This window comes from Corapipo altera, unplaced genomic scaffold (assembly GCF_003945725.1).
Source record: "Corapipo altera isolate COAL_440 unplaced genomic scaffold, ASM394572v1 62, whole genome shotgun sequence".
NCBI lineage: Eukaryota > Metazoa > Chordata > Aves > Passeriformes > Pipridae > Corapipo > Corapipo altera.
The window spans coordinates 2,073,099-2,100,015 of record NW_020884894.1 but is presented as its reverse complement, the minus strand read 5'-3'; the positions used below and the strand labels follow the sequence as shown (position 1 = coordinate 2,100,015).

At 45.9% G+C, this 26,917-nt stretch overlaps 1 protein-coding gene across 2 annotated transcripts in view; it reads right to left on the bottom strand.

Moving 5' to 3' along the window:
• ZNF423 (zinc finger protein 423) overlaps window positions 1-25,363 on the bottom strand; it is a 228,120-nt gene extending 202,757 nt beyond the window's left edge. For both annotated transcript variants that reach the window (XM_027646764.1, XM_027646765.1), the window contains exon 1: window positions 24,657-25,363. In XM_027646764.1, the coding sequence (XP_027502565.1) occupies window positions 24,657-24,696 (40 nt within the window). In that variant the 5' untranslated portion in view covers window positions 24,697-25,363. The remainder of the gene's footprint in view (window positions 1-24,656) is intronic.
• Window positions 25,364-26,917: the final 1,554 nt, after the last annotated feature.

Sequence of the window (26,917 nt, the reverse complement as noted above, 5' to 3'; positions counted from 1 at the left end):
TCCCACAGGGCAGACAGGAAAAATAAAAGCTTACCTATTTGCCTAATTTTTATTCTGTAACTTTTAAGAAGAAAAACAGGGATCTTGTCTCTCTACACTTAATTGAGCTTAACTGAAGGAAGAAAAGATGGGCCTGCTCCCAAATGAGCAGAGACTGATAGAAAGTGATGTGTTTATCTTGTTGAAATCATTTACCAGTCTGGATCCTCCCACTGCTTCCCAGAAGCAGCTCCTGGTAGCCCACCCTCATTAGGCTGATTTCAGCTTTTCCTAAGAGGAGGAGGAAGCACAAAACCACTACAGACCTCTGCCTCTTTGCCAGATGGTGGGTGTTGACCTCCTGCCTGGGGAGGTCTCTGGAGCAGAGGGTGCAGGGACTGCAGGTGAGGTGCCCCGACTGCCACTGCCCCGCAGGACTCGGTGCTGATTTCTGCTACCTGGGGACACACAGCTCCTTTGCAGGAGAGGGTCCTACCGGGGATCCCAGTGAGCAGAGGACACCAGCAAACACCATGCTGAGAGAATTACTGAATATAACTAGAGATTCATCTCTAAAGAAAAAAAAAAAGAATTAAAAAAGCCCCTGTACAGTAATCTCTCCATAGTTCACATTTTATCGTGATCTTAATTCTGAAGGCCTTCTGTTTCTGCAGGCCTAGTCAGTTCTTAATAAAAGTTATTTCTCATTTAATTAAATCTAACATTTGCATATTTGACAAGAATAGGAAACACTGGCTGTAAATACACACTCTGACCACCCAGTCTCACTTATCCACAGCACAGTGGCTGGACTATGAGGAAGGAGGACCACAAGTGAGAACAATGCAACTTTTGGAGAGAAGTCTTAGTGATGATCTACATTTAAACACACAAACCCAAGAAAGACGTACCCTTCATAGCATCCCTTCCTCTACCCACCCCCATGGGACTATCACTCCTGGGCAACACTCATGGCATTTGTCTGTGTGTCCAACAACACAAGGTGAGAAAAGGACAAAGATGTTCATGAGCCACAGTGAATATGCATGCATGGAAGGTGAACCGTTACTAGATGTCACAACTTTCACTGTATATTTTCATGGTATCTTAAGAAAACAGCTAAATTTATCCCAAACATGGCTATTTCTTGTGCTATTCTTTTTCTTACTTATGTCAGCTCAGTGGTCTCTGCAACCAGGCACTTGGAAACAGGATGTAGTTACAGACATGTTTGCTCTAGGAGATATCCCAGATTCATATGCAGATGGGTACCTCCAGTGTAATATTTCAGACACAGCAGAAATAGATGCAGGTGTACATGTATGTCTGTACCCAAATCTGCGACCGTTTTTTTTTTTTAAGCTGAGAGCATCTGATTTGGGGATCTATTTAAAGTTTTTTCTTTGGCAATCAGGTTTTACGCTGCCAACTAATACTTTTTAAAACTTAAACTCAGTTCCTGGCTGCAGCCTGCTTTTCCAAAGCAATGGATGATGGATACTGTGTGTCCCGCAAGGCAGAGGTTGAAAATGGCCAGAGGATCATTTTCATCCTGATTTACGGCTGGGATTTTGTGCGTCACCATGGCAAGGCAGGACAGTCACCTGGGGCAGATAAATTTTTCTACACTGCCTTGCTTTGACAACAGAAGGCTTCAAAACCAAAAATATTGTCCTTCAAGAGTTGCAACAGTGTTTCAAGTGATTCCCCACCCTATGTTTGCTAAACATTTACAGTTTTAACTTATAGATAAAAAGGAATCAATAATAAACAAATAAGTACCAAAGTACCCAAACCAACAAACAGTCATGTTTGCAACCTTAAAGAAACTCCCATTCCCTGCTGCCCAGCACATATAGCTGTGTCCCCTTGCTGTGCTGAAGCCAAACTGATGGAAGGAGAGCACAGCACTGCAGTGCAGGGCAGGAGCAGCCGTATGACCCTGCCTGACACGGGCAGGGGTGCCAGGGAACAGCTACCAGGTAGCAGGGCTGCTCACCATCCTCCCTTCTCCTGGCAGAGTGTAACAAACCTAACCATGCCTCCACCCCAGCTGATACACAGCAGTGTTTCTTGTGGGCTAGCACGCACTCATCCACATCCATACTAACATGGGTATCAGTACCCAAAAGGGCAGCATCTTCCTCTTCCCTTTTAATGGTCTTTTAATCTCAATAAACAGTGTTATTAAGCATATTTCTACAAGACTGATTTGTGTTCTCCAGGTGTTTTAAGGAACATAGCAGTTTAATGTCGAGTACGAAACAGAAAAATTAACTACACTGCCAACTTTCCAGCAGCCATGCAAATATATGCCTTAAGAGATATACCCAGGTTTAAAAGCTGATAAATTAGCTAAGGAGAGGAGTCTATCTTCATTAAGTTTGACTTCAAATACTAAAGATGGGAGTAAATCATCCCCTGATGCTGTGGGCAGAGCTGAATTAATTTTAGGTGTTGCCTCTCCTTCCATAGGCTGAGCTCACTCAGAGATGCTGAAGGCCACTCATGAGCCCATGGTCACACACCAGTGTCACAGCCAAAGCCAGAGCCGTGGGCTCCAGCAGCACCAGGGAAACTAAGGGGTAAAACACAGTAGTAGTAAAACATACGTTTATTAAGATTTGTTCTTTTTAGGTCAGTGTTGTTTAAATCAACACCTTTGGCTTCATGTGCTGGCTCATGTTCGGGAAATAAGTCCCAAGGTCCTCCCTGCTTTACATCCAGCAACGGTGTGGGACAGGCATGGGACAACTGAACTCCCTGGCTGTGGGGAAGCACTTGGAGTGCAGGCAGGGCACATTTGGTAGGTTCCACAGCATTTTGCCAAGACACCAAAACTCCCATTTTGTTCCCTCTCTGTCACTTAGCCACTCACATCATGTAGGAATGAGTAAATGAGGCTGCTGAGCAGATTTTCCCTCCCATGATGTACAAAGATAAAAGGCATCACGTACCACCACCGCCCACCTGGCCAGCCACCCTGCCAGCCCCACCGCCCTTGCAGGCAGGCAAGGGACCAAACTGTTGACTTTCTTCCCTTCTGGCCACTTCAGGAACCAGAGGTCCCATCTCCCCAAGCCATGGAAGCTGGGCACAGCAGATGCAAAAAAAAAAAAAAATCCCCCAACTTCTGGGTGGAACAGGCAGGGATTTTGCTGCCATCCCCTAGAAGATGCTCAGGGCTCCTGCCACAGCTCCCTGTTGAACTCCCTACCACTGGTCAGGCAGCAGCAGTGCTGCCCAGAGCAGGTACTTGCCCAAACCCTCCAGGAAAACCAAGCCAAAAAAGGTAAATCAAAATTAGCAGCACTCAGAGGTGCTTGGCAGGGCTGGACAGCCCGGGCAGCACAGCTCCCTGTGAGTCAGGGGCACTCTGAACAGCAGAGAGCACGTCAGCACTCGGGCAGTGGTGGGTACCAAATTAGCAGCCTTGAACAAAATACAATTTAAGAAATAATTAACTGCACTGTGAAACACTGTGATAATTTCAAGTATTAAAAACGTAATCTCGCATATTAAAACGAATTTACTAAAATCAAATCAATAACTCAGTGTCCTCTGAATTTCCTCCAGACAGCTAATTTAATTAATCTTTTTGTTCACTTGGATATAGATTTTTAGATTTGCATTTTGCCATCAGAAAATAGCTCGTGCAATAGTACAAGATTTCCACAAAGAAAATGAATTTTTACATGGATTGGATTTCATTCCCTTGGCTGAAATTCTGATCACTGAGCAGCAAGAACGCTGCTGTAGCACACAGGATGTCACTCAGGATGTGACAGTTTCCTCTTGTTTTAAACTACTTAAAAAAAAAAAAAACCTTCTCAAATTAGCAACAGAGTATTGCTTTTGATTAGCAGTAGAGAGGCTGTGAGCACACTGGGCCCAATCCAGTTACTTTCGAGTTTTGCTCTTAACTTTGGTGGAAATTAAATGGGAATTAACTTTAGTGCAGTAAGAATCAGTTCCTTGAAACACAGTTACGGTGTTAAGCCTGTGACTGCATCTGTGTTTTTCTTCTCTGAACCCCTGTGTGCTGCCACAACGCCCCAGTGCCCACTCGGTGCTGCCGTCTGTCCCAGACACTGCTCCAGATGCTGCTCCCTCTGCATCTCTCCTGGGCACAAGGTCCCAGCACTGCAAGGGCACAGGTGGGCAGGAACCACTCACGCCTGAGGGGCAGGGTCCTCCCCAGAACTGGGCAGGGGTGGCCAAAGGAGAAAAACACCCTGCCCTGTGCCTTCCAGAGGGTACAACAACACATCTCTCCCTCTTGTAGAGCTGTGCCAACATCATTGCTGCTGACTTCTTTTGCAATGCTGAAGTAAACAAGTGCAGTGGTTCAGACCCCATACTGAATTTTGGGGGCAGTACTTGGAAGAATTCGGCTCACACTGCCTTTATCAGGGTCCTGTCCCCTCAACCTGTGCAATCTTGATAACTGAACACTTGAGAGGGTCACATCCTGTATTGCTTCAAAACTCACTTACCCTTGACTCTCCTATGTTTGTCTTGGTAGAACTTTGCTTGAATAACCCATTTGTTGGGCTAGCACAACATTTTGCTTGGCTTGCAAGCTTTATCTGGTTAAATACACATTTCCCTCGTTTCATTTTTTGATCATTTTCTTCTCCAGTCATTTAATTGGACTCACAAAGATGTTTGCATAAGTTTAAATGAGGCATAGTTAGAGCTTTCAAAAGTACATGTAATTATGCACACCTACAGACTCTAAAGAAAAAACAAGACTACACAAGAACTGATCCTGAAGAGCCCAACAGGAGATTTGCAAAGTTTCGGTTAAACACCAGCAACTGCATATTTGGAGCTTATGGCAGATAAAGGACTTTAACAGAATTAGGCAAGGTAGGTAGCATTTTCATATCAGTATCATCACACTGCTAACCAAATCCAGCACAGTGCTGCAACAGCTGAAGCTGTAGAGTTTGGCCAGTCCCTCTCCAATGGTAGGGATGGACTTTGCCCAGTGCTGTAAGAACATCTGCTGCATCCATACATCCCATACCTCTTGGAAACTATAGTGGGAATCTCAGGACTAGCGGTGTCACACTGCAGCCAGCTGAACTCAGAAAATTTTGCAGACTTAATACCAGTAGAAAAGTCTGATAGATGGATACAACCCCAAGTCCTAAAATTACCATCACAGAAATCAGTTGTGCACCCAGGAAGCAAGGTGAGAGACCTTGTCTGACTAAAGAGAGCAGGGGGGCCACAAATAGTCTCAGAGCAGCAAAAATCAATCTTGTGCACTAAAAAGGACAAAGGGACAGGGAAGACAGCACAGAGGGGAGGGCCAGGTTGACAAGCTTCTCCCAAAAGAAGGGCAAGTCTTTCCTTGGAGCTGCAGTAGCAAGGCAAAGGTCAAGGCAGGAGGCAGAATATATGTCAGCTGGGGCATAAAATATTGCAGAGGGGAAAAAAAAAAAAAGAAAGGAAAGGAGGACTTGGCGGGACAAAATCTAATCCTGCTACTATTAGGGATTACAGGACCTCTGGGTCAGCAGCAACTTGAGATCAGCTCTACTCCAACTACCTGTGCCATGCTGAGAGCTAAAACCAGAGCAAACAGCAGGCGCCACTTCATCATTCCTGGCCCCTTCCCCACTGAACCCAGAGCAAGATGCACAGGAGCACCGAGGCACTTGGGAACCAACCAGAGGGACAACAACCATCTCCAGGGACCCTTTGCCTACCCTCTATAAATATTCTGCGGCTTAGAAAGTCAGCAGAGCCCACACCTCTCAGCAATCCCTGTAAATAGAAGAGACCCCGACAGGAACAGGCAGATCTTTTGTCTGTGTAACAAGAGCCCAAAAGGAGGAGCAAGGGTGGCAGGCGAGCAGGGCTGCACAGCCGCCCCAGCAACCGCCAGCGGACATCTCGGCAGCCCTTCTGCCGCAGCAGCACCGAGGAGGTGCCGACCCAGCGAGGGGGAGGCAGCGAGACGGGACCCGAGGGGGTTTGCTGCAGTATTCAGACCTCGGGCTGGTGTGCTCCAGGGAGCGGCAGCGCGGGTATGTGGAGCAATTTAGGTGGAGGCTGGCAGGCGTATTGCACACGGACTGAGACTGCAGTGCACCAGCGAGGCTGGAAAGGGTCGTGCTGGTCCAGCTCTTCTCTTTGCAGCCTCATCCAAGCCCCGAGCGACAGGCGGTGCAGGAGCAGGAGGCCACAGCAGTCCCCTCGCCCGGTCAGGTGTCTGCCTGTGCACGGCTGCTGGAGGGACCCCACCATCAACACCTCCGGCAGATGGCCGCCCCCCGGCCTCACCCCACCCCTCACAAAAATTACACAAATTTAAACAAGGCAGAGAAGGAGGGAAAAAAAGAAGAAGAAAAAAAATCAGGATCATTTCAGAGCGGTACAAATAGGAGGCTCCGCTGGCTGCAGAAGGAACCAGCTGATGCAATTATCCTGGCGGCCGCCAGTAGACCATCTGCCCGGCTCCCGGGTTGCTGTTGTTGCAGTCTCAGCGGGGCTCGCTCCCAGAAGAGCGGGGCCCCGCGGCCGGGAGGGAGCCATCTGCCCGGCCCCGGGCTGTTCGTGCCGCACACCGCGGGGGACAGCCCGGGAGCCAGCCCGCTGCCCGACGGCCCAGGGGCACGGCCACGTGTGCCCGACCACGGCCGGGGCGCAGTGGCCGGAATGAGCAGCTGCGCTGTATTTTCTGCAGGGTATTCGCTCGTTTTCCCTTGCCCTTACACAAACCAGTTGTGTTTCTGGAGCATCTTTGTGCCGGCTTGTGTTTAGGGGTTTACTCGGTGTGCGTGAAGGGAGACTGGGACATCATCCCCTGTGTCCTTGAGGAGGTGTGCAGACACTGAGGAACCAGTGACTGCCACCCCATCCCACAGGGCTTCCCCGAGCCCCAACCCTGTACACCCCATGATTTATGCCACAATGAGGGTGATTCTGCCACCTTCATTTCTGTTTTGTCATTTCTACATTTGTCATTAAAACACAAGTAGAAAATGACACCCAGAGGGGAAAAGATGAGCTCTGTCAAGGAAACCTGATGAGCATGCCAGTCTGATGACTTTCACTTCCCTGGCAGGTAGCTGCCTTTACTAAGCCATGGCAGGTAAATTTGATCTCTCTGGAGTTTTTCCAGCTACACAGAGTTCTGTGGGGTACGGGAAATGCCCTCCATCATCCAGCGGTTGTGCTGGGCATCAACTGGAGTCAGGTTTCAGTAACAAGTCTGCTCTCACTGACAAGGTTTCTACAAACTTGTCAGGCTTGGACTGAAAGAGGTAAGAGAAGTTGTGGCAATTTTTTTGTCCTTTTTAACCGTGTCAAGTCCTACTGCTGCCCCAGGCTCAGTCTCTGAGCATTCATCTGCAATCAGTCAAACAATCCCGAGTGCCAAAAAAAATTTACACCTTTTGACTCCAAAAGTAATTGTTATTCAGAAAGGAACAAGGTAAGGAGGGATGCAAGGCTGTGCCAATCCGTCTCACCACCTCCCCAACACCAACAAGTCCCTGGGCACTGAGCACAGCAAAATTTGGCCATGGCCAATTTCCTGGGTGGTTATTTCAGGTTGGCAGCTTCAGGGGGGATGCAGCCTAAGGGACAAAGTGCTTCTCCATCCCTTGCTCCACCCAGCCAATGCCAGCCCCATTCCATTATTGCACCTCCCTGCAGCCTAGTGCTTTCCTCTCTGAAGTCAAAGCATGCGACCTGCAGTGACAAGGCTGATGAACCCATTATAAAGGACTAACACGATACGTGGGTTTAACTTATCAGACCACACTTACACTTCAGCTTTAATTTAGACAACTCCTGGAACTGTTGTCAGTCGCAGCTGAACGATTTATCATTTGAAGTGGATAAAGGAAAGAGAGCTCTGAATATAACCAGGACTGGCCCAACCAGTCACCACATCCCCACTCCCACATGCTGCAGCCTCTCCTGCACTGCAAACACGTGCCTGCATGAGGCTGTTCAGCATTTACTGAAGCCTTCCCAGCTGATTTTGGGGTTTTCCCTCCTTCTTTCACCCTATTGCTGCTTGTAGAGGTTTGAGACCACAGCTGCCATCGACCAGCACCCCCTACCAGGGCTTGAGGACACCAGCTCAGACTAGAGCATCAGCAAAGGGTAAATGCATAAGACTCCATTTCTGCTGGCAACCAGACTGAAAGGCTGCATGTGACCTCATTATTTAGTGGCCACTTGTGGTGACATAACCAAGGGCCAAATCCAGTGTCAAACCTAAGTCAGATTATGCTCTGTAATATCCAATATTTTCAGATTCTCCCATCCTGTGCATTTTCAAGGCCTCTTTCCCTTTCCTTTGTACTTTTCCCCAAAATGCAGCTGACAGCAATGATGGGCTAGGAATGCTGGGAGCACTGGAAGTGGAACTGCTGCACTGTGGGGAACCCAGCATGAGGTCAGGCAGGGACCTGAGAACAGTGTAACAAAGGTAAAAGTAGAAGAGAGTAGAATGTTCTCACTGCATTTAAAGGAGGCTTATGGTTACTGCTTCCTGAGCTTAGGACAATGCTAGTCTAGGGGCACCTGGGCAAAAACCACTCCAGATTTCATAAGCCATGATTACAGCCTCCACCATGGTACAGCACAGTATAGAATGCAGAGGCACAGGGAATTGCTCTCGAATTTCAGGATGCAAATGGTTAATATCGCCCAATAAAAGCCATTCTCATTTTAAGGATTCAATGAATAAAGGGGGTTAAAATAACTTAAACTGAAATCTTGTTCTCCTGTAGTGATCCAGGCTGCTGTTAAAGGAGTGTAGAGGAGAAGACAAATTTTTCTTTACAAGGGAAAACAATAGTTCTGATACTGCAGAAAAACTTGTAGAGCTTCCTCTCTATAGGAAGGAAATTCTTCTCAGGCTTTGTTGGCACTGTCCCTATGCTCCCTTCACTCAGCAGCTTTGTCCTTGGGCCCACACTGGTAGAGGGGACATCCAAGAGGACCCCAGCAAAGGGCATCATCACCCACCCCTGCTTATCCCTCAGTGCCCAGGCTGGGCAAGGGGCCCCTGCCCCATGAACCACAGGGGCTGAGACCAGGGCAGTGATTCATTTTACTGCACAGAGTGGAATAAAAAGCTATTTTAAGATTTTTATATGCCTTCAAATAATGTTCTCATTGCTGTAGCTACCCAGCATAAACTAAATAAAAGCTCTGTAATCTCTAAAACACAGTACTTTTTTTCCAAAAGCATGGAAGTGGGGAGGGAAGAATGTACAAACCAAAACAAGCGGGTATATTTCTTGTGGGATCTGCACTACAGAAGAAATGCAAAGCAAGTCTCCCTCTCCCTAGAGGGTCTTTTTTCAAGAGGGAGAATAATAATAATGTAGTAATAATAAGCACTTATATAGCGCTTTACATTTTCAAAGCGCTGTGTAAACATCAACTAATGGGACACAGTAGAATAAGTAGTGTCTAAAATGAGTTTATGTACTGCATTATATTTTTCTACAAAGTGGCTGGGGCTGTTTTTAAAATTAAATTCCCCCACATATTGATACTTGTGCAAATGAATCTCCTTTAAAGAAGCACAACAAAAAAACATTTTTTTCATTAGTTACACTCCACAACCTTCGTATTTCCAGGTTTTGTCTCAAAGCAAATTGTTTAGACAGTTTCATAGATGTAAAACGCACTTTGTTTAATAAGAACAGATCTGCTAACGAATGCCGTGGGATGATATATCAATACACTTACAGGCACATGCCAGTGTTTTCCAAGAGAAAGTCACATACAAGATATGAAATATTTCATCCAAGAAAGTTTTCATGAGAGAAACTAAGAAATACAGAGAGCTGGTACTATTGCTGCCTTGTGGATAGAAGGGCAGGGCAATCAGCACCTTCTCAGCTATAGATTGCCCAGCAAGGAAAAAAGTCCCTATACTGCAGCTAGAAAGCAAGCATCACTTTCAGTTTTAAAGAACAGAATTAAGAGGAAAAACATCTTTTGTAATAGGGGAAAATGAAACAAACACAAAGCAAACCCAAATATTATGATCTGAACTATAGTACTGGTGTTACATTTTGCTTTTACCTATCCAGGATCTCACAGTATTTAATAAATTCACTCTAGTCTCCAAGGGACAAATGTTATATCCTCTTTGCATACAACCAAGATGGAAAATATTGAGAGAGAGGGGGAAGAGGAAAAAAATAAAGCAGTACACGCTTATTATTCCAGGAGCCATGGCAGAGGCAGAAGAGAAGGCAGGAGGGGAGAAATCTGATTCTGAGTCTCTTCTAACAGCCTGGAGTACCTTACTATTTTGAAAACTTTTCATTCTTTATTATCAATAATTTGCTTTAGAGCAAACCCAGGTGCTTCTGTGGGGAACCACAGCCCAGCGTGCTGCAGCATGTAAGCACAGAATGAAAAGGCTGCACACGACTGAAGAGATCGAGGAATGGTTTGGGTTTTTTCTCATATTCTCCAGCTAGGAATCAAACGCCAGTCAAAAATGGCATGCTGAATATATCTACCTTTAGGCATGCGCTTAACTGTAAGTATATGAGCAATCCCAACGGTTTCAGTTTTGGGGATTTTAATAGTTGTATGGTTTTCATAACTACAGGAAAAACCCTTTCCAACAAACTGCCAGTGTGACTCCCTGTTGTACTACACCACAATTACTGGAACATATTTGGTATTTCTCAAGAGGTTCAGATAATGAAGAATCCTCCAAATTTTCTATTAGCCCAAACTTAGGAATTCTGCATCAGGGAGTTAACAGCAGAACAGACAATGTATGTTAGGTATTGCAAAAGAAAGAGAAAGAGAGATGGAAATACTTAAAAAAAAAAAAAGCTTTAAATTTTATAAATAAGGTTGTTTGAGAGCCCAGACTGCAGCCGAACCAATGCTACTGCACAAGTATGCCGTTAAAGATCTTACTCTCCTGTATTCCTTCATACAAAACAGATTTTCTTCATATTTTCACACCACAATGTTGTCCCAAATCTGAACAAGAGTAATAATAAATAGGAAAACACACAAGAAACCTGCCTATTTTATTCTTTGATGTGCTATTGGTTTAACATTGAATCACAAGCTTCTACTAAAACCCCACATCATTAGTTACACTTACAAGGAAATGTTTTTTAAAAGCAAGGAAAGGTACAATGTTGTGGTTGCTTTGGGGTTTTTGTTTGTTGGTTTTTCTTCCTGGCAGACAGCCAATTCTTTTACTTCATGTGACTAAAAATAAGCAAACAAGGGAGGAGGGAAAAAAAAAAAAAATCCCTTCCTAGCAGGGAAAGCCATCGAAATTTGCCACTTCAGAAATAATCTGAACACAAACAAGCACAAGGCACTGCTGCAACACTAAAGCCAGGCTGGCCACCAGCTGGGTGGGCCCAAGGACACTGGGTGATTTGGGCAGCACAGGCTTTGTCCTTTGCAAAGTCACTGTGACGTTACGAGCCCAGGATCGTGAGCCAGCCCAGGCAGGACGTTATGGGACACGGTGCTATTGGAGTCAACCACAGCCAAAATTTGCCCATAAGAAAACAGACTGTATAAAGTAGCCAAAAGAGCTGGGATTTACCATCATATCTCCTGTCATCCAAGCACAGGAGAGACAGACCAGCCTCTGCCAAAGGACCAGCTGGCATTTAAGTGCCAGGATTAGCAGGAGCACCCACTTGGTGGAGCGGGCCCCATGGTGACACAGCCTATGGTGTAAGCTAAAAGCAGAATAACAAATCTTCCTTTCCCTTGAGATACATAACCTAATTTCTTAGTGGCGTTATTTCTACTAAGTTAAAATAGAGGAGAAAATTGTTCTCCAGCAGTGCTGCCTCGCACAAGGCTGCTGCCAGCAACTCTTACTGCTCCTGTGCTGGTGGAAGATGCCAACCAAGCTCTGATCTCTGGGTGTCTTCCCTCTTCCTCACAGGACAAGGTCCCTCCCTCTCTGCTTTGCAATGCTTTCAAAGCATGGTTCCCTGCTTGGCTGGGAGTCTCATCCAGAGAGAGATGAGGAGCAGCACCCAGCCAATGCAGTGGGACAGCATGAAGCACTCCACAGTAACACATGATTCTCCCAGGAATAGCAGAGAGCAGCAAGCACAATTTGAGTCTGTGCTTCATCACTTTCAGTGAACTTCTCTGGGCTGTGCTTGTGTGGTTTTGTATCCTGTGCTTCACTACAGATTTGAGCATTTGCTTCAACAGCCATCATTTCTTGGCCACATCTTCAGAGGTTTAGTGACCTGCCCATCAGCCCACTGCACATACAGGTGCACAACCATTTTCCACATCAGGGGCCACATCCAGCCTCCCCAGCTGAGGTTCTTTTCAGAAAGGTTTGACCCAAACCAATGGGACCCAAACACTGCCAAGAAGGATTGCCCTGCCCTGCACCAACACACACCAGACCCGTATGTGGCCACCAGAGAGCTACAGGGTTACTTCTCTGATGGGCTAATGGGTAAAATCAGCTCCCAAAAGTCCTTTGCTAGGTAGGCAGCAGGACAAGGAGCCAGAAACAGAGGGGGAGCTAACCCCATCAGATCAGCCCCCAACCCATTGTGAGGAACTATGCCAAGCAGCCAGGACACAAAACCAGTTTCACTGTGAGCAGGTAATGGCAGCCTCAAACCAACCAGGATTCATCTCCATGCTCCCTTCCAGAGCAGTGGGTTTAACACATTCCAATTTGTGAACTGCATTTAAGCCGGGGAGTGGAATGTGTTTTTCCAACATGGCGATATCAAATTAAGAAAATGTTCAGAAGAAAACAAACCTGTTGGGATGTGCCAATAAAAGAAAATTGAGTCAAGCCAACAGTAGACAGTAAGAAAGACAGAAGAGCAGATAAATTCTCTCTAATAAGAGCAGAAACAGCCTTCAGCTTCCCAAAACAGCGGGAGATTTCACCACATCTCCTCCCTGCCACTCCCTCAGCAGGTCCCACCATGAGCTGAGCAGTGGCTGAAGCTGGACTCCAAGCTCACCACCCTGCAGGCAGGCCATGTCCTGCTCCATCCTCCCCTGCCTGCTTCCTTCCCTGCAGGCACAACCAGGGTTGTGGTTACACTCTAACTGCAAGGAGCAAACCCAAAGATTCAAAGGAGGAAAAACCAGTAAAGAGGTTTCAACTTGGGAGGGAGATCTACCTGCAAGTATTTGCTCAAAGAAAAACACTCTAAAGCTACCAAACTCCATGGTAGGAGAGATGCTGTGGGAAGGGAAGCAAAGCTGCCAGAGGGACTCCACTGACATTTTCATGGCCTACAGATATAAGGAAGAAAAGAGAAGGCAGGCAGATAGTGCCACAAGGTGAGTTATGCTCAATAATACCTTCATTTCTGACAAGTTTACTTCCTATTATCACTAATTTCCAGCTCCCTAAGTGATACAAGCCCTCCAATACCCTGGCAAAGGGCATCTGCCTCTGCCTGGCCAGGGCCACTGTAACTGCAGCAGCTGCTCTCCCCAGTACAGCCACACTGTAAACAGCCAGTTTTCCTGCCAGTCCTGCAGTTGGACTATTTTTTTTCTGTAAACCATCATCATATGTCTATAAATTAAAAATCAAATTCTTGGAGTCTATGTCAAGATAAGTTTTTATTAGGTGGTTTGTGGTTTGCTAGGAGACAAGCATTTGGCACCCGGCACATCTGCTGCCCTCAGTGCTCGGACAAACACACATGATGGAAGAGACCAGAGGACGTGCAGCCAGACAAGACACTATTTTCCAAAACAAAACCTGCAGAGCTAATATTGCATTTTTTAAAGATTCATTTAAAGGGAGTTTTCCAACAGCACTCTGAGAGATAACACAAAGAAACAATTTTGCTTCTTTTTTCCTCAACACTGTGGGACAGAAAGGTTTGGGCAGCCCCAGCTCTGGAGGCAGCCAGGACCTCCCAAGCCACCGAAGACAACAATTTCTCTACCTGCCTTTTTGTTTGCTCATGTTTTGCACTGCGTTGGCTTTGCTCACGCCAATCAGACAGCAGCAGGTTTTAAGCCACCAGTCTGATGTCTTCAGCTGTGCCACTGACTGCTACGACACACAGAACGTTTCTTGGATGGCCGTGTGTGGGGATACAAAAACCTCATTTACAACTTGGCATCTCAAGGAGGACAGGGTGGTACAGCAGCAGGTGACAAATTAAAAGCTCATTTTTCTATGTATTTTCTTTGGAGCCACATTTTGAATACAGACCCACTGGCAAGGAGGGAAAAAAAAATCCTAGCTCAGACACCTCTTTCTGGAAATATGCACTCGGTCTTTGGGAGAATTATGTCGGAGTAGCCGGCAAACCCCACTCGGGGGAGATCTGCCTGCAGGACACCCACGTTCCCACCAGGGAAGCGGCACCATTCTGCTGATGGCAGGGGGGTTTGTCCCCCCAGGGCTCAGAGCAGCAGCTCCCAGTGCAGCCAGGGACACAGGGCCACCCGGCTGTGCAGCCTGGCAGCTCTGCAGGCAGGGCCCAGCAGATCCCTGCTCCACAGCACCCTCAGAGTGCTGCAAACCAGGCACACCAGGGCTCTCCCTGCCAGGCATCTCTCAGGGGTGGGGTTTTTTTCAGACCCCCTCCTTTAAGTTCAGGCTTATTAATGCATTTACTTATATTGAGAAGAATGAAAACAGAAGCTCTCTGTTAAGCATTTGTTTAAGGCCAAAAATAGTAACCAAAATAAACCAAACGGGAGTTCTAAAACAAATCTCACTTATCTGTTATCAAGCAGGAAAGAAATTAGGAAAGAAAACACCCTTGAAATTAAGGGGATCAGATCAGTGGAGTCATACAAGCATTAGGCAAGATTCAGTAAAAGATCCTAAGACAAGCACTCAGTTTCTTTATAAAATGGCTCATAATACATTGTATCATACTCCTCAAGTATGCTCAGAATTAGACAAAAGTACTTCATGTTTAAAAAAAAAAATCTTTTCAAGGCTACAACTTTGTCAGCCAGAGTTACCTATTACATTCCCCACGAAGTATCACTGCCAGATACTTTGCCATTTAAATCTAGCATAAACATAAATAAGGTGCAAATCACACACACCCCTCCTTCTCTACTTCTCCATCCCAGTATTTTTCAATACTCTGCCACATCCCACATGCCCTCTGGGGGAACAGTCTGGTCAGTAAAAGCAAAGAAATTATGAAGGGCAAGGCATGCCATTTTCCTAGAAATAAAGGAGGGCACGAGCAAATTACCCGACTGAAATGCATCCACAGAATTCAGCAATAAATAATATACAAGCTTGGCATTACTGTGTAATCCAGTATATCTTAACTCACGTGAGTAATCTAATAAAGCAACAGAAATCGAGTAAGAGCTTGAATAAGTAAATTAAAACAAAGCTACATTTACCTATCAAGCAAAATAGCCAGAAGACTGCTGCTTTTTCCAGAGCAGCAGGCAGGCTTGTGCATCAGAAAAACTTCCTTGTGTTTTGCAACCACGTTAGTTTGCCCAACAAAAGATACTTCCTATTCCTCTAGGCCTTCTCTTTCATTTACACATGAACACACGGCATATACCATATGTATTTGTGTGCATTCACATAATAAATGCTGAAAGCTTACTTTTTCCAGTTACCACTGTGACCTCCTCTTCCCTCCAAAACCCTGAACAATTAGGAGTCCTCATAAGCCAAGTTCAGATGTTGCCATGATCATAGAATAGTTGAAACTTCAAGAATTAGTGACCGCAACCACAGTTGTCCTCAAATTTCTCTACATTAAACAGAAAACAACTGTAAACCACAACAAATGCACTCCTTCAGACAGGAAAGCACTGTCACTGTCTAGTAAGAGCAGAAAAGCTATTTTGTTTAGGTGGTTTCCATATGTAGTGTTTTCTTTTCTGCTTATGCTTAATCATGCCCTTTTCCATGGAGCTGGAGTAATTTTTCAGATCTGTTCCTTCTCTCAGTCTTGAAATTTAAAGTTAAAAATAATAAGGTAAGTCAACTTCTGTGCCAAAACTTTGCATCATGTCATCAGGCACCCTCCATACTCAAATGCCAGCAACAGATTTCCCACTTTCCCTATTTTATTTCTTTCTTTCTCTATTTAGAATTTCTGCTTCCCGAAGTATGAAGTTCATCCTTCTACCACATGTTTTCTGTGTCTCCTTTTAGTTTTCCAGTTTCAGGAACAGGAGATGGAAAGGATGCGGAATCACAGTCAATTTCTCACGTAAATCTGTACCTGCTTACATTAACAGATGTTAAACACAACCCAGGTCTCTTGGGTTTCCTGCAGTGCCATTGAGGAGCTCCCACAGCCCTGCTGCATCTTCTGCACCTTGAACCTTCCCAGTGCTCTCCTAGAAATTCCCCCAGCAGCAATCTCAGAGAGCCAACAGAAAAAGCAGAAGGTGCTCTCTACAGCATTAGATGCAAAATGACCATTCCCATCAAGTCTCTTTGCTTCTATTGCTCTTTCAATTGCAATGCAAGAAACAAGAATAAAATCCAATCCTCGTCAAGGCCAATAAGAAACACTACCACAAAAACAAGACAGAGGCTTCACCCTGCAGCTGCTAGAAGCCTAAGGCTACTCACAGTCCTCCAACGTCAACAGGAATCTCAATTAACAGCATTAGCTCTCCAGCAGATTCAGAGTTTAGACTTACATTCAAACATGCAACCCAGCTCCAATTACTATCAAGAAGAAAAACTGTACTCACTCTAAAGACGGCAAAAATGGGTCCTAGATGCTCACTCCACAACAGACTTCATCTGTGCATTGCACCAAACACTCTCTTTTCTAAGCATGAAGTGAATCTACCTTTATTAACAGTGTCTTCATCATCACTCAGTTGCCCACCATGTGAAGCAAGTTCTAGTAATAACCAGGTAGAGCTTGGCTAATCTGCCTCAGTGGTAACCCAGAAAAATCCCCATGAGGTTCAGGTGAGGATCATCAAGAAATAAGCAGAGCTGCCAATTTAAGTACCAGTCCTGTTGGACCCTCACCCCCAACTCTAAATTACCTGTAGGCAAACACGATGTAAACCCAGTAACAGCTTTTGTGAGTCCAATCGATTGAGTGGTTAAACTTGTACAGTCAGCAGGCAACCAAGGGAGGCATATATTTTAATGGTAGATGTGGAAACAAAGGAATTTTGATTAGCCTTGGGACTGGAGGGGGTAAAAATACTGGTTTAGGATTTTCCCAGGATATGCATATTAAGAACTTGTCTTTTTGCCCTCTGTGTAATTTTTTTTAATATTTGGAAAGCAGAATTAGGCCACATTTGACCAAACCTCCAGAGCCTAACAGAGCCAACAGAGACTGGAGCACAGCGACTTGTTAACTCTTGTACTTTTACTCATAACTAGTGAGCAAGACATTTTCTGCAGTGCTATCAGAGACTTAAACAAACTGTTTCTCTACAAACAGGGACCTTTCCCTCTGCTTCACTTTAAAACCTGAATGCATTGTTTACATTCTCTAATATGAACTAGAAATAACTTCTGCGTAAAGAAACTCCAACTGTTACACTTCTGAAGCAGCCTTCGTTATCAGTGCCAGACTCAAGGAGAACCCGACTGCGGGTGATGCTACAAAGAGAGACGAGATCAACCCCACTAGAAATTGCCCTGGAGAACAAGCAGGTAGGGTGGGTTTAAATGAGATAACGACTGAGATTATTTCACCCCCAGTATACCCAACCGAGCCCTTCAGGTCTCCTGAGTGGCCTTTATCCAGCAAAGGAAACACTTCTCTGCCACAAAGGCTGCCTTACATTTGTACTTGCCACTCCGCTGCGGTAGCAATAAGTTCTTTACTGTTTGTTCAGCTCTTGAAAGTCCTGTAAAGCATTCACCATTCACCTGTCACACTGCACAAACTGAGCCCTTTGAAATGAAAATCTAAAAGTAAATGTGTTAGTCAACGGCTGCTGCTGCAACAACAAGCGAGCCCGACACCAGCTCGAGCCTTCAGGCAGGTAATTCACTTCAACAAGAGACCAGCGAACAACAGTATGTTTTATTTAATTAGGATGAACAGAAGAGATAAACCTCACAGCAGGGCGGGTAATGACAACATTTCAAAAATAATTCATGCCCAGGTAACAAAAGGGCAAATTTCAATTACATAAAAAAGCTAAAAAGTTGACTTAATACATCCAAGAGGAGAGAGGGAAAAAAATTAATAATTGTACTGCATATGATTAACAAGTGGCATTTACAAGCTCTGCAAATTGGTCTTTCTATTGCCTAATCTGTGGCTAGAAGGGGAAAGGTTTTCTTTCTAAGCAAATGCAAACAATATAATGAAGCTACTTATCGCTAGATTCAGATGGGTATTGCAGTGCTATCCGAGGTAAGTTGTACGTGGAAAGCTGATGCCATACACCAATTCACTGTACCACAACGAGATTTCTGAGCCCGTTCCAAATGGCATCACCCAGTTTCCAACTCCATCGGGTCCCTTTGTTTGTATTTTAGAAAACAAACCCTTCCAAGAGGTCGAAGCCCGAACCTCCTGTAGCTGGAAATGTCACAAGAGACCATTTAGTCTCTGCACGTCCTTCTCCCCAGAATAATGCAACTCTGATAAGCCACCATAACTCACTGCTGCGAATATATATACTCTAGGTGTTGTCAAGAAGATGTAGTACTTAAAACTCACATCACCTTATTTGTCCAAGAGAACAAGGAACGAGCTTCTCTGCATTCACTAACGGACATCAGGAAAGAAAATGCACAGGAATCTCCTTCTGGGCTCTAAAAGTATGTTGAATAAATGCACATGCTACAGAGAGCTCAGAGCTGGTCCTCACTTGGCTCCAGCTCCCTCAAGTCCGAGTCCACCAACGCACTCCCCAGAGCCAGGCCCTTCCCTCCACCACCATTTGTCAGTCAGGATTTAGCAGGAGTCTGTAATAGGTTTTATATCAGTAGTATTTCATTACTCCAGCACATTTACCAGCATACAAGGGAACATAATAGCCATCCTTTTTCAGAGGCATTTAGGAGAATACTGATGGAGTGATGAAGGCCTGATGTAGGCAGTTTTGTAAGACAGTTCAATTATTGTAGGTAATTAATAATCTTTTGTGTAAAAGAATATTATAATACAGACGACGCATGAGACCAAAAAATAATTTCTTTTTCCAAAAAAATGTGGTTTGCATTTTTCAGATGTAATCATCTAAAACTGATTTCACAAATTGGAATTAGGAAGCAAGATAAAATTAACCAGTTCAATAAATATAGCTGAGTAAACAATTACGAGTGCATTTATCAAAATAGAAGTAAATATTAATTCTACAGTATGAGAAAGTCTTGTCATTCACAGAGCCAGCAGGTGAGGCAGGGTTTTTAAAAGGCTTTCTATAATAATTGATCACTGGGTACCACCCTAAGCACTTGATTTAGTTAATTTAACCAAGCTGAAACCACTTACCCAGGTTTAACCCAGAAGTTAATTTGGCACCAAACAATAGATAAAACCAAGCCAAAGCACCATCTATGATAAGACAATCTGTATTTACACAAGCTTAACGCATCTACAAAACATCATTTTTATATCCAGTTCAGAGGATGGCATGAACATCTGCTTTCACTTCAAGACATTAATTTTCAATTATTGAAGAAAAACAAAATAAATCCTTACAAATTACTGGTAACTGTAGAATCTTTTGTTACCCTATTAGTTTATAATAGTAATTTAGAAATCCTACAATTAACGTCCTACAAGAGGTCTCTGATTATTTTCTTTGCACGTGTCATCTGAAGCAATTCAGCAGTGAATGATGTTCTTTAACTTGCACTGATTGTACACAAATATTTTTGAAGAAAAAAACAGGAGGTATTCTTCAAGAGCCACTACTGTTACATTATAGTTGTTCTTCTTCAATGGCTTTAGATGTAGCATAATTAAAAACACGATATTTCTATATTCTTCCCATTCAAATTTAAATGTTTTGCATTACCCTTCCCACTCTTTTCAATTTTTGGCCACGTTTATTCGTTATATTCACTGAGACCAATGGGAACAGGCCGCAATTAAAAGGTGTTTGCACACAGGCAGGAGTTTCAATCAGTAAAACCAGTTAAATACCACCCAGATCCCATCCAGGAAGGCATACCAGAGGGAGAGACAGGCAGGAAAATGGGACTTGTGGAGTTCAAGGGAGAACGCTGCTAGGCTTGTAACAAAATACACAGGCAAAAATTAAAAACTGCAGGCTAATCCCTGAAGGCAGTGCTCGGTGTACTGCATGGATTCAAACACTCTCAGGGCACCAGCCCCACAATGAAACACCAACATCTCCAATTATTCCTAATCCCCCAAAAGCTACACTTGATAAAGAACAATCAAGAGCGTAATCTTATTTGATATGAGTTTTATCAATTTTAGCTGCTGCTTTTACTGTATCAATAAAATTCCACAGAAACTTGAATGAACTGTAAAATTAAAGGATAATCGCACAAGTCTCTTGTATTTGGCAATTATGATTATACTTGTCAAAATTTAATTTGTAGAATGTACTGTTCCAGTACCTTCAGGTTCTTCTCTATCAACTGGGAAAAAAGGAAAATTATATCTTTAAGACAAGTATGAAAGACATTGTTACTTCCACAGTCAACTCTGTAACTGAGCTCCGACATTGTATAATTGACTTTGCAAGCAGAACAACAGCAATATAACAAAGAAAATGTCAGTGTTTTCACAGCGCTAATCTATAGCACTAGGAGGGCCTCCTGCTGTCAGCCAGAGCTGACAATACAATAGCTTTCAAAGGGATATTACCATCACGCTTTTATTCTTGACATCAATCAAGACAAAGAGAATCCTTTTCAAAAGACATTCAAAATCAAACCTTTGTATGAGCAGATAGGTAAAACAGCATTCCTTTAAAGAAGATCATTCATAGCAATCAACTAATTGGAACTCAGCAAATGGTTGAAGTATTTTTATTTACTTTGCAGATAACGAAGTAATGAGCAACCCCCCTTTTCTCTTCTTGACTGACACAAATGAGGCAGGTAGGGTGTGAATCAAAAGTTTCTATCAGCATTTTTTGCCAACAGAAAGCAAAAAAATATGACAGCAATTCTGCAACTTCAAGTAGGATAACAAATCTAGAGTTAATTAGTGCATTCTTTTGCAAAACAGTTTCATTACCAACTAGCACGTTTATGCACAAAATACCCCTGCAAGCTGACAGCAATTTGCAGAACTGTCAAATTCAGCAGCCAAAGAGCATCTGATGCTTAAAACCTTGTGCCAATGGGAGCCCAGTCCCCAGGAACGGCAGTCCAGTAATGCTTCAATTACAATTACATGGGACTGGAAACCTACGGGTTGCCATTCCCAGCACTGCACCTCACAGAACCACCTCCAAGCTGTAGCGTGAGAAGCTACAGTTTGACCAAGGGGAAGGAGGAAGACCTGCCTTCCTCAGCCCCCTCAGTGGCTTGGGTGCCCCCTGCTCCCTACAGCAGCCAGCATGAACAAACTTTTAAGGACGCTGGTATTGATATCAGTCCCCATCACTTGTACTGGGAGACAGACAGTGTGCTCTGACATTCACAACTCTATAATGGTGCTGGTGTTCAGGACCACGTGGTTTTAACAACACTGAGTAAGGTACAACTCTTCCTTACAGAGAACTGAAAAAGCTCTCAACAGCTGAGGTTACTGGCAGCAGGGCAAGAGTCTGTACTGAGGAAAATTACTTTCATGGGCTTTGTCTGTGATGTGAAGTAAAGCTTCAGAAGAGGCCAGTGTTTTATTCCATCATTGCTACCACCACACTGTCTCCATAGTGTTTATTTTGTAAACCAATAAAGACTCAACCCCTTGCACTTTTATTCCATCCTCATTGATCTGAAACCACCTTCCTTAAAGCTAAGTAGAACCTTGTCCCCAACCACCAGCTTTGAGGTTAATATCTTCAGGTTTGCACAAATTAATGGTCAAAACAAATCAGTGTATTGTATTGCAAATCACAAATCCCAAGTCAGGGGGAAGCCCAAGGCTACTGCTGGAGTTACAGCTGCAGGAATTACTGCAAGTTTCTAAATCAGGCTGAATGTGAGGCCTGATAATACAGCACAGGGGCCACCTGACCTGCTGCTGTGCTGGCATCCAGTTTGGGTTTGCCATCACTTCATTTTCAATAACACACATCTAAGAGTTGTCAACGTTCGATACTTCTGTCAAAGTCAGTCACTTCATTAAAGTCAGCATCGCTCCCACTTAATGTGCAGGCAACTTGCCTCTTGCATGCAGAATAATCCCTTTCATCACAGGCACAGACTGATCCTATTTTAGTGTATAATCTTTCTGAATGAAAAAGGATACACAAATCTCAGTGGTGGTTAATAAATAGCAAAGCTGCTATACAAAGTGAAATAAATACATGAAAAAGAGAAAAACGGTAAATTATTTTAAGTCCTAAATGGTACACATACATTCACATAATTTATGCTTGTTTTCTTCTCAGCTGAATTGGGAAACCTGTGACCTCAGAGTGCCTTTATTTATTACATCTCAATTATTTCCATGGAAACGTGTACTGTGGCAATCTACTGGGCTGGCAGCTCCCTAGACCACAAAATGTATACAACGGACTTTTTAAAAGCAGAAGATATGGATGAATAGAAAGAAAGGCAGAATTTCTTTATCCTACATGCACATATGAGCTGCCTCCTATTATCCAGAATTTCACCCAGATTCAGCTCATTCCTTAGACTCCCTGTTAGGCAGCTCATGCTAAGACCTGTAATTTACAGCCAGTTTATGCTGAAGGTGAAAATACATTTTTTTTTTTTTTGGTGCCTAGAGACTACAGAAATATTTAGAATCTTTAAAAACTGGGCTTTACCCAGCTCACTATTGCAAAGACCTTCTAGATATTTCTACATTACAGGGATAATGTTTCTCAGCTATGACTTGCCAGTAACCTACCTGCTTCAATTCAGTAAAAGAGCTCTTATAAATAGTGATCGCTTCTGTATCAGAATTAGGGTCAAATTTTCATTGTAAAGTGTCAACCACTTGTGAGAGATACTACACTACTGCCTAAAAAGTAATGAGATAGAAAACAAACAACTAATAAATGGTAAATATCTAGTGATAAATGTCACAAGATGTCAAGGTTTACTAACTGAGCTTCTGGAGCAAACACCATTTGCACTGGCATAGAACAATTTCCTGAATGTTAAATGTGACACTTTAGCACAGGAAAATATTTTAAACTCCAGAGGCCTGGCCACTAAATGTGATCCCCTCATCCAAGGGAAGTCACGACCCAAGGCCTGCTCCACTGCTCTCAAACTGCGATTCTTTTAGTTTCAAACAAGGTATTTCAGAGCATCCCCTAGAAATAGCTCTAGCTCTGCCCTTTCTTCTGCCCACAGACCATCTACCAATTACTGAAGTAGCTCCTTTAGCAGATTGTCCTGGATTGCGGAGGATCACAATGCCACGCTGCAAACCTGCCCCACAGCACAATGCTAAAAGGTTCCCTTAGTTGGTGGAAAAATGATTAAGGGGTTTATACAAAGATGAAGAACCGACTTTACGAAAACTTGATAAACATTTGAAGCACGTACGACTTATATTGCAGTGATCTGTTAAAGAATGGATATTTCACAAATAGTATAAAATGGCCCTGGATACGGTTTCAGTTCGTTCTTTAGCTGGTCGATTAACTGCACGCTAATTTTGTCCACCCACAAGTTATTTAATTACATGCGCTTTGGACTTTTTGTTTCATCTTCTGGGCACCCGAAGTTCTGATCCTTTTGTGCTTCTTCAACAAAGCCTCCGGACCACTGAGTTTGCGACTTCTGCTTTGTGCAGAGGACAATAAAACCTTCCCCAACATCAGCTAACCTCCTCGTGGCTAGGAGCGAAAGGCTTCGGGAATCACGCCTTCCCTCTCGCACCCATTCACTTAAAAGTCAAAAAGCTGGCAAGGCGTGCAGTACGGCGCGGGGCTGGTCCTGGCCCTCCTTTTACGTTTCGCCAGCAGCTCTTTTCTTATGGACGTAAACAGGAGGTTTTAAACACCCCTTCAATGTGTATGAAGAAGAACACGCACTTTAATGTCTAACCTTTACTAATACAGCCGTTACTAAATTTGGCTATTGTTTCTTCAAGCCCAAGCAAGTTCTCAGCCCCTATCTATCAAATCGGGTTTAATTCTCCCCTTCTTTCACCATCCGTACGCGCATTGGACAGCGGGAGCAAACAGACGGCGCTACTATTCCCAATCATAAAGGAACATTAATTTCACGCTAACCGGCTAAAACACGAGTGAGCTCATTCCTCCCTTCCCTGGCCCGCTGATGCGCCACCGCACCCGAGCATCCCCGCGAAAACTTTCCTCCCTCCCCGCCTCAACGATGCCGCCGGCTTCTTTCATCAATTATCGCGACACGTGTCGCAGGCGACTCTCGGCCGACACCGCGGTACCCGCACAGCCCCGCAACGAGCGGCTGGAGGGCGGATGCTCCGCGCGGGGAGATGCCGTGGGTTCCGGGGGGGTCTCCGCCGCCACCGGCCCGTACCGGGGGGGGATTCGCAATCCCCGCCAAGCCGGGCCCCGGCCCTGATTGGCCGCGTCGCGGCGGCGGAGGCGGCGGCGGCTGCCCGGGGCCGGGCGGCGGCGGCGGCGGCGGGGGCCGGCGGAGGATGCCTTACCTTTCACCGAGCGGGGCTTGGCTTGCTTCCTCCTGGACATGTCCGGGCGCCGGGGCTCGTCCTCCTCCTCCTCGTGTTCCTCCCGTCCCTGCCTTCCCTTCCTCTCCCTGCTTTCTCTCTCCCTCCCCCCCACCACCACCTCCAAACTTTGCGAGGCGAAGCGGCAGCAGCGGGATCGATTATTTGATTTTCTCACTTCTTTCGCCTGTTGCAATGCGGCAAGTTCAACTCCTCTTTCCACCCCCTCGGGCACCTTCCCCCGGGAGAAAAAAAAAAAAATAAAAAAAAAAAGAAAGAAAAATCACAGGCGCAACAGTTGCAATTTTTTTTCTTCTTGGCTTTTTGTTGTTGTTGTTGTTTGGGGTTTTTTTTTCCTTCCTTCCTTCCCCCCCCCACTTGGATGTGGAAATTCTCCCGATGCAAAGCGAGCCCGGCCCGCGCCCCCCACCCGCCTTTTTGTTCTCTTTAAAGTTTGCAGGCGCCCTGCGGCTCAGTCCGGCTCGCACTTTCGGAATAATAATAAAAAAAAAAAAAAGGGAAAAAAAAAAAAAGCAGCAGAGCCCTGCGCGGGGTCCCTGGCTTTGGGGTGGGGGAGGGCGCGCGGCGAAAACTGAGTGTCTAAACCCACGAGGAGCTCCGGCCCCGGCAATCCGGGGCGCTCCGGGGGTGCGACCTTGTTGCGATTTTCCTAAATCCTCCCCCGTCCGCGCTCGGCCCCCTCCCTCCCTCTCTGCCCGCTCGCCCCCGGCTGCCTCTCCCTTCCTCGCCCCCGCCGCTGGCCGGGGAGGGCGACGAGTCCTTTTTTATGCTGTCGGCGGGGGCCGAGGGGCGGCCGCCCCGTGTCCCCGGCGCGGCGCGGGCCGTGCGCGGCGCGGAGCTGGAGCTGGGCGGGCGGGCGGGTGGGCTCCCCGCGGCCGGCCGCGCTCGCCGCCGCCTTCCCCTGCACGCACGCACTTCGCGGAACAAGGTAAGTGCTTCTTTGCATCGATGCCGGGGCCGCTAGCTGCCTCCATGGGTTATTCGCTGGAAGGTGGCACCGCTCCTGCCTTCATTGCTGCCGCTGCTGCCGCTGCTGCCCTGGGTTTTTATTTTCTTTAGCTCTCGCCAGCCTCCCTCTCTTTTCTTTGTCCTGGCTCCTTTTCCTCCTCCTGATCTTGCTGCTGGGGCTGCAGTGCAGACACACATAATAAAGCCAGGCTTGGCTGGAAATGTAGCTGAGTCCCAGCAGGAGGATGTGAGGAGTGGAGTCCCGGCGGGGGAGCGCTCTGATCCCGTAGGGAGCCCCGCGCAGCCTGCGCCGATCAGACGGAGAGAGAGCCAACAGCACCGAGCCATGGACGGCCCGGGAAATACAGCGGCCGCCCGCAAAACGCGGACTCGCCGCCGCGGACCGGACTCGCCGCCGCGCGGAGCGGCGCGGAGCCCCCGCCCCGCGGGGTCCGGTCCCGGTCCCGCACCGCGCAGCCCCCGCCAAGGCGGGTCGGGCCGGGCCGGGCCGCCCATGATCCGCACCGGGGCGGGGGCACTGAAATGTTCCCCCCGAGCGCGAACGGCTCAGCGGCCGCGGGAAAAGTCGCGGGCGGTTTTTAACACGCAGACACACACGCACACCCCCCTCCGCTGGGCTGTTTGTGCGGAGCTGGGAGGGAGAGTTGTTTACTCTGCCTCTCCCGAGGTGTTAAATTTAGCAGGAGCTGGAGTCGCCCGCGCCTCTCCACTGGGAAGGTTTCTTCTAGAAAAATCCGAAGTGTTTTAAACTTGTCATCCCACGGAGCACTTGGTGCCAAGTTATGAATGAAATGACTCAAAATAAACGCTCCATGAGTTTCTTCTCCCACTTAGACGGGGTTCGTTCGTTTCACGGAGCCTTTACTGCAGTGTAGGAACAAGGTGCATCCAGCACTTCATTTACTGAACCCCAAGCAACATAGAGGGAACTGTCTCCAGACATCCTCTCCCACACGTGATGGGCCCGTGCCGTCGAGAGAGCCCGGACAATTGTAGGTCTGGACATCAAAAGAGAAAGTGTCCTACATGGAAGGAATATGAGGTGAGTTCTGCTAAGATCCAGTGAAAATAGTCCTGGCAGAGGGGCCCCGGCCTGGCGCTGGACCCAGGCCCCAGGGCAGCGGGGAGGATGCAGGGCTCTGCCCAGCCTGCGAGCTCAGATCAGACAGAGGGGTGCAGGGGGCTGTGTGAAGGCTCTGCTCTCCTGCTAGTGATCTCCACCTGGAAAATATCTTCCTCTTTTCTTCTTCCCA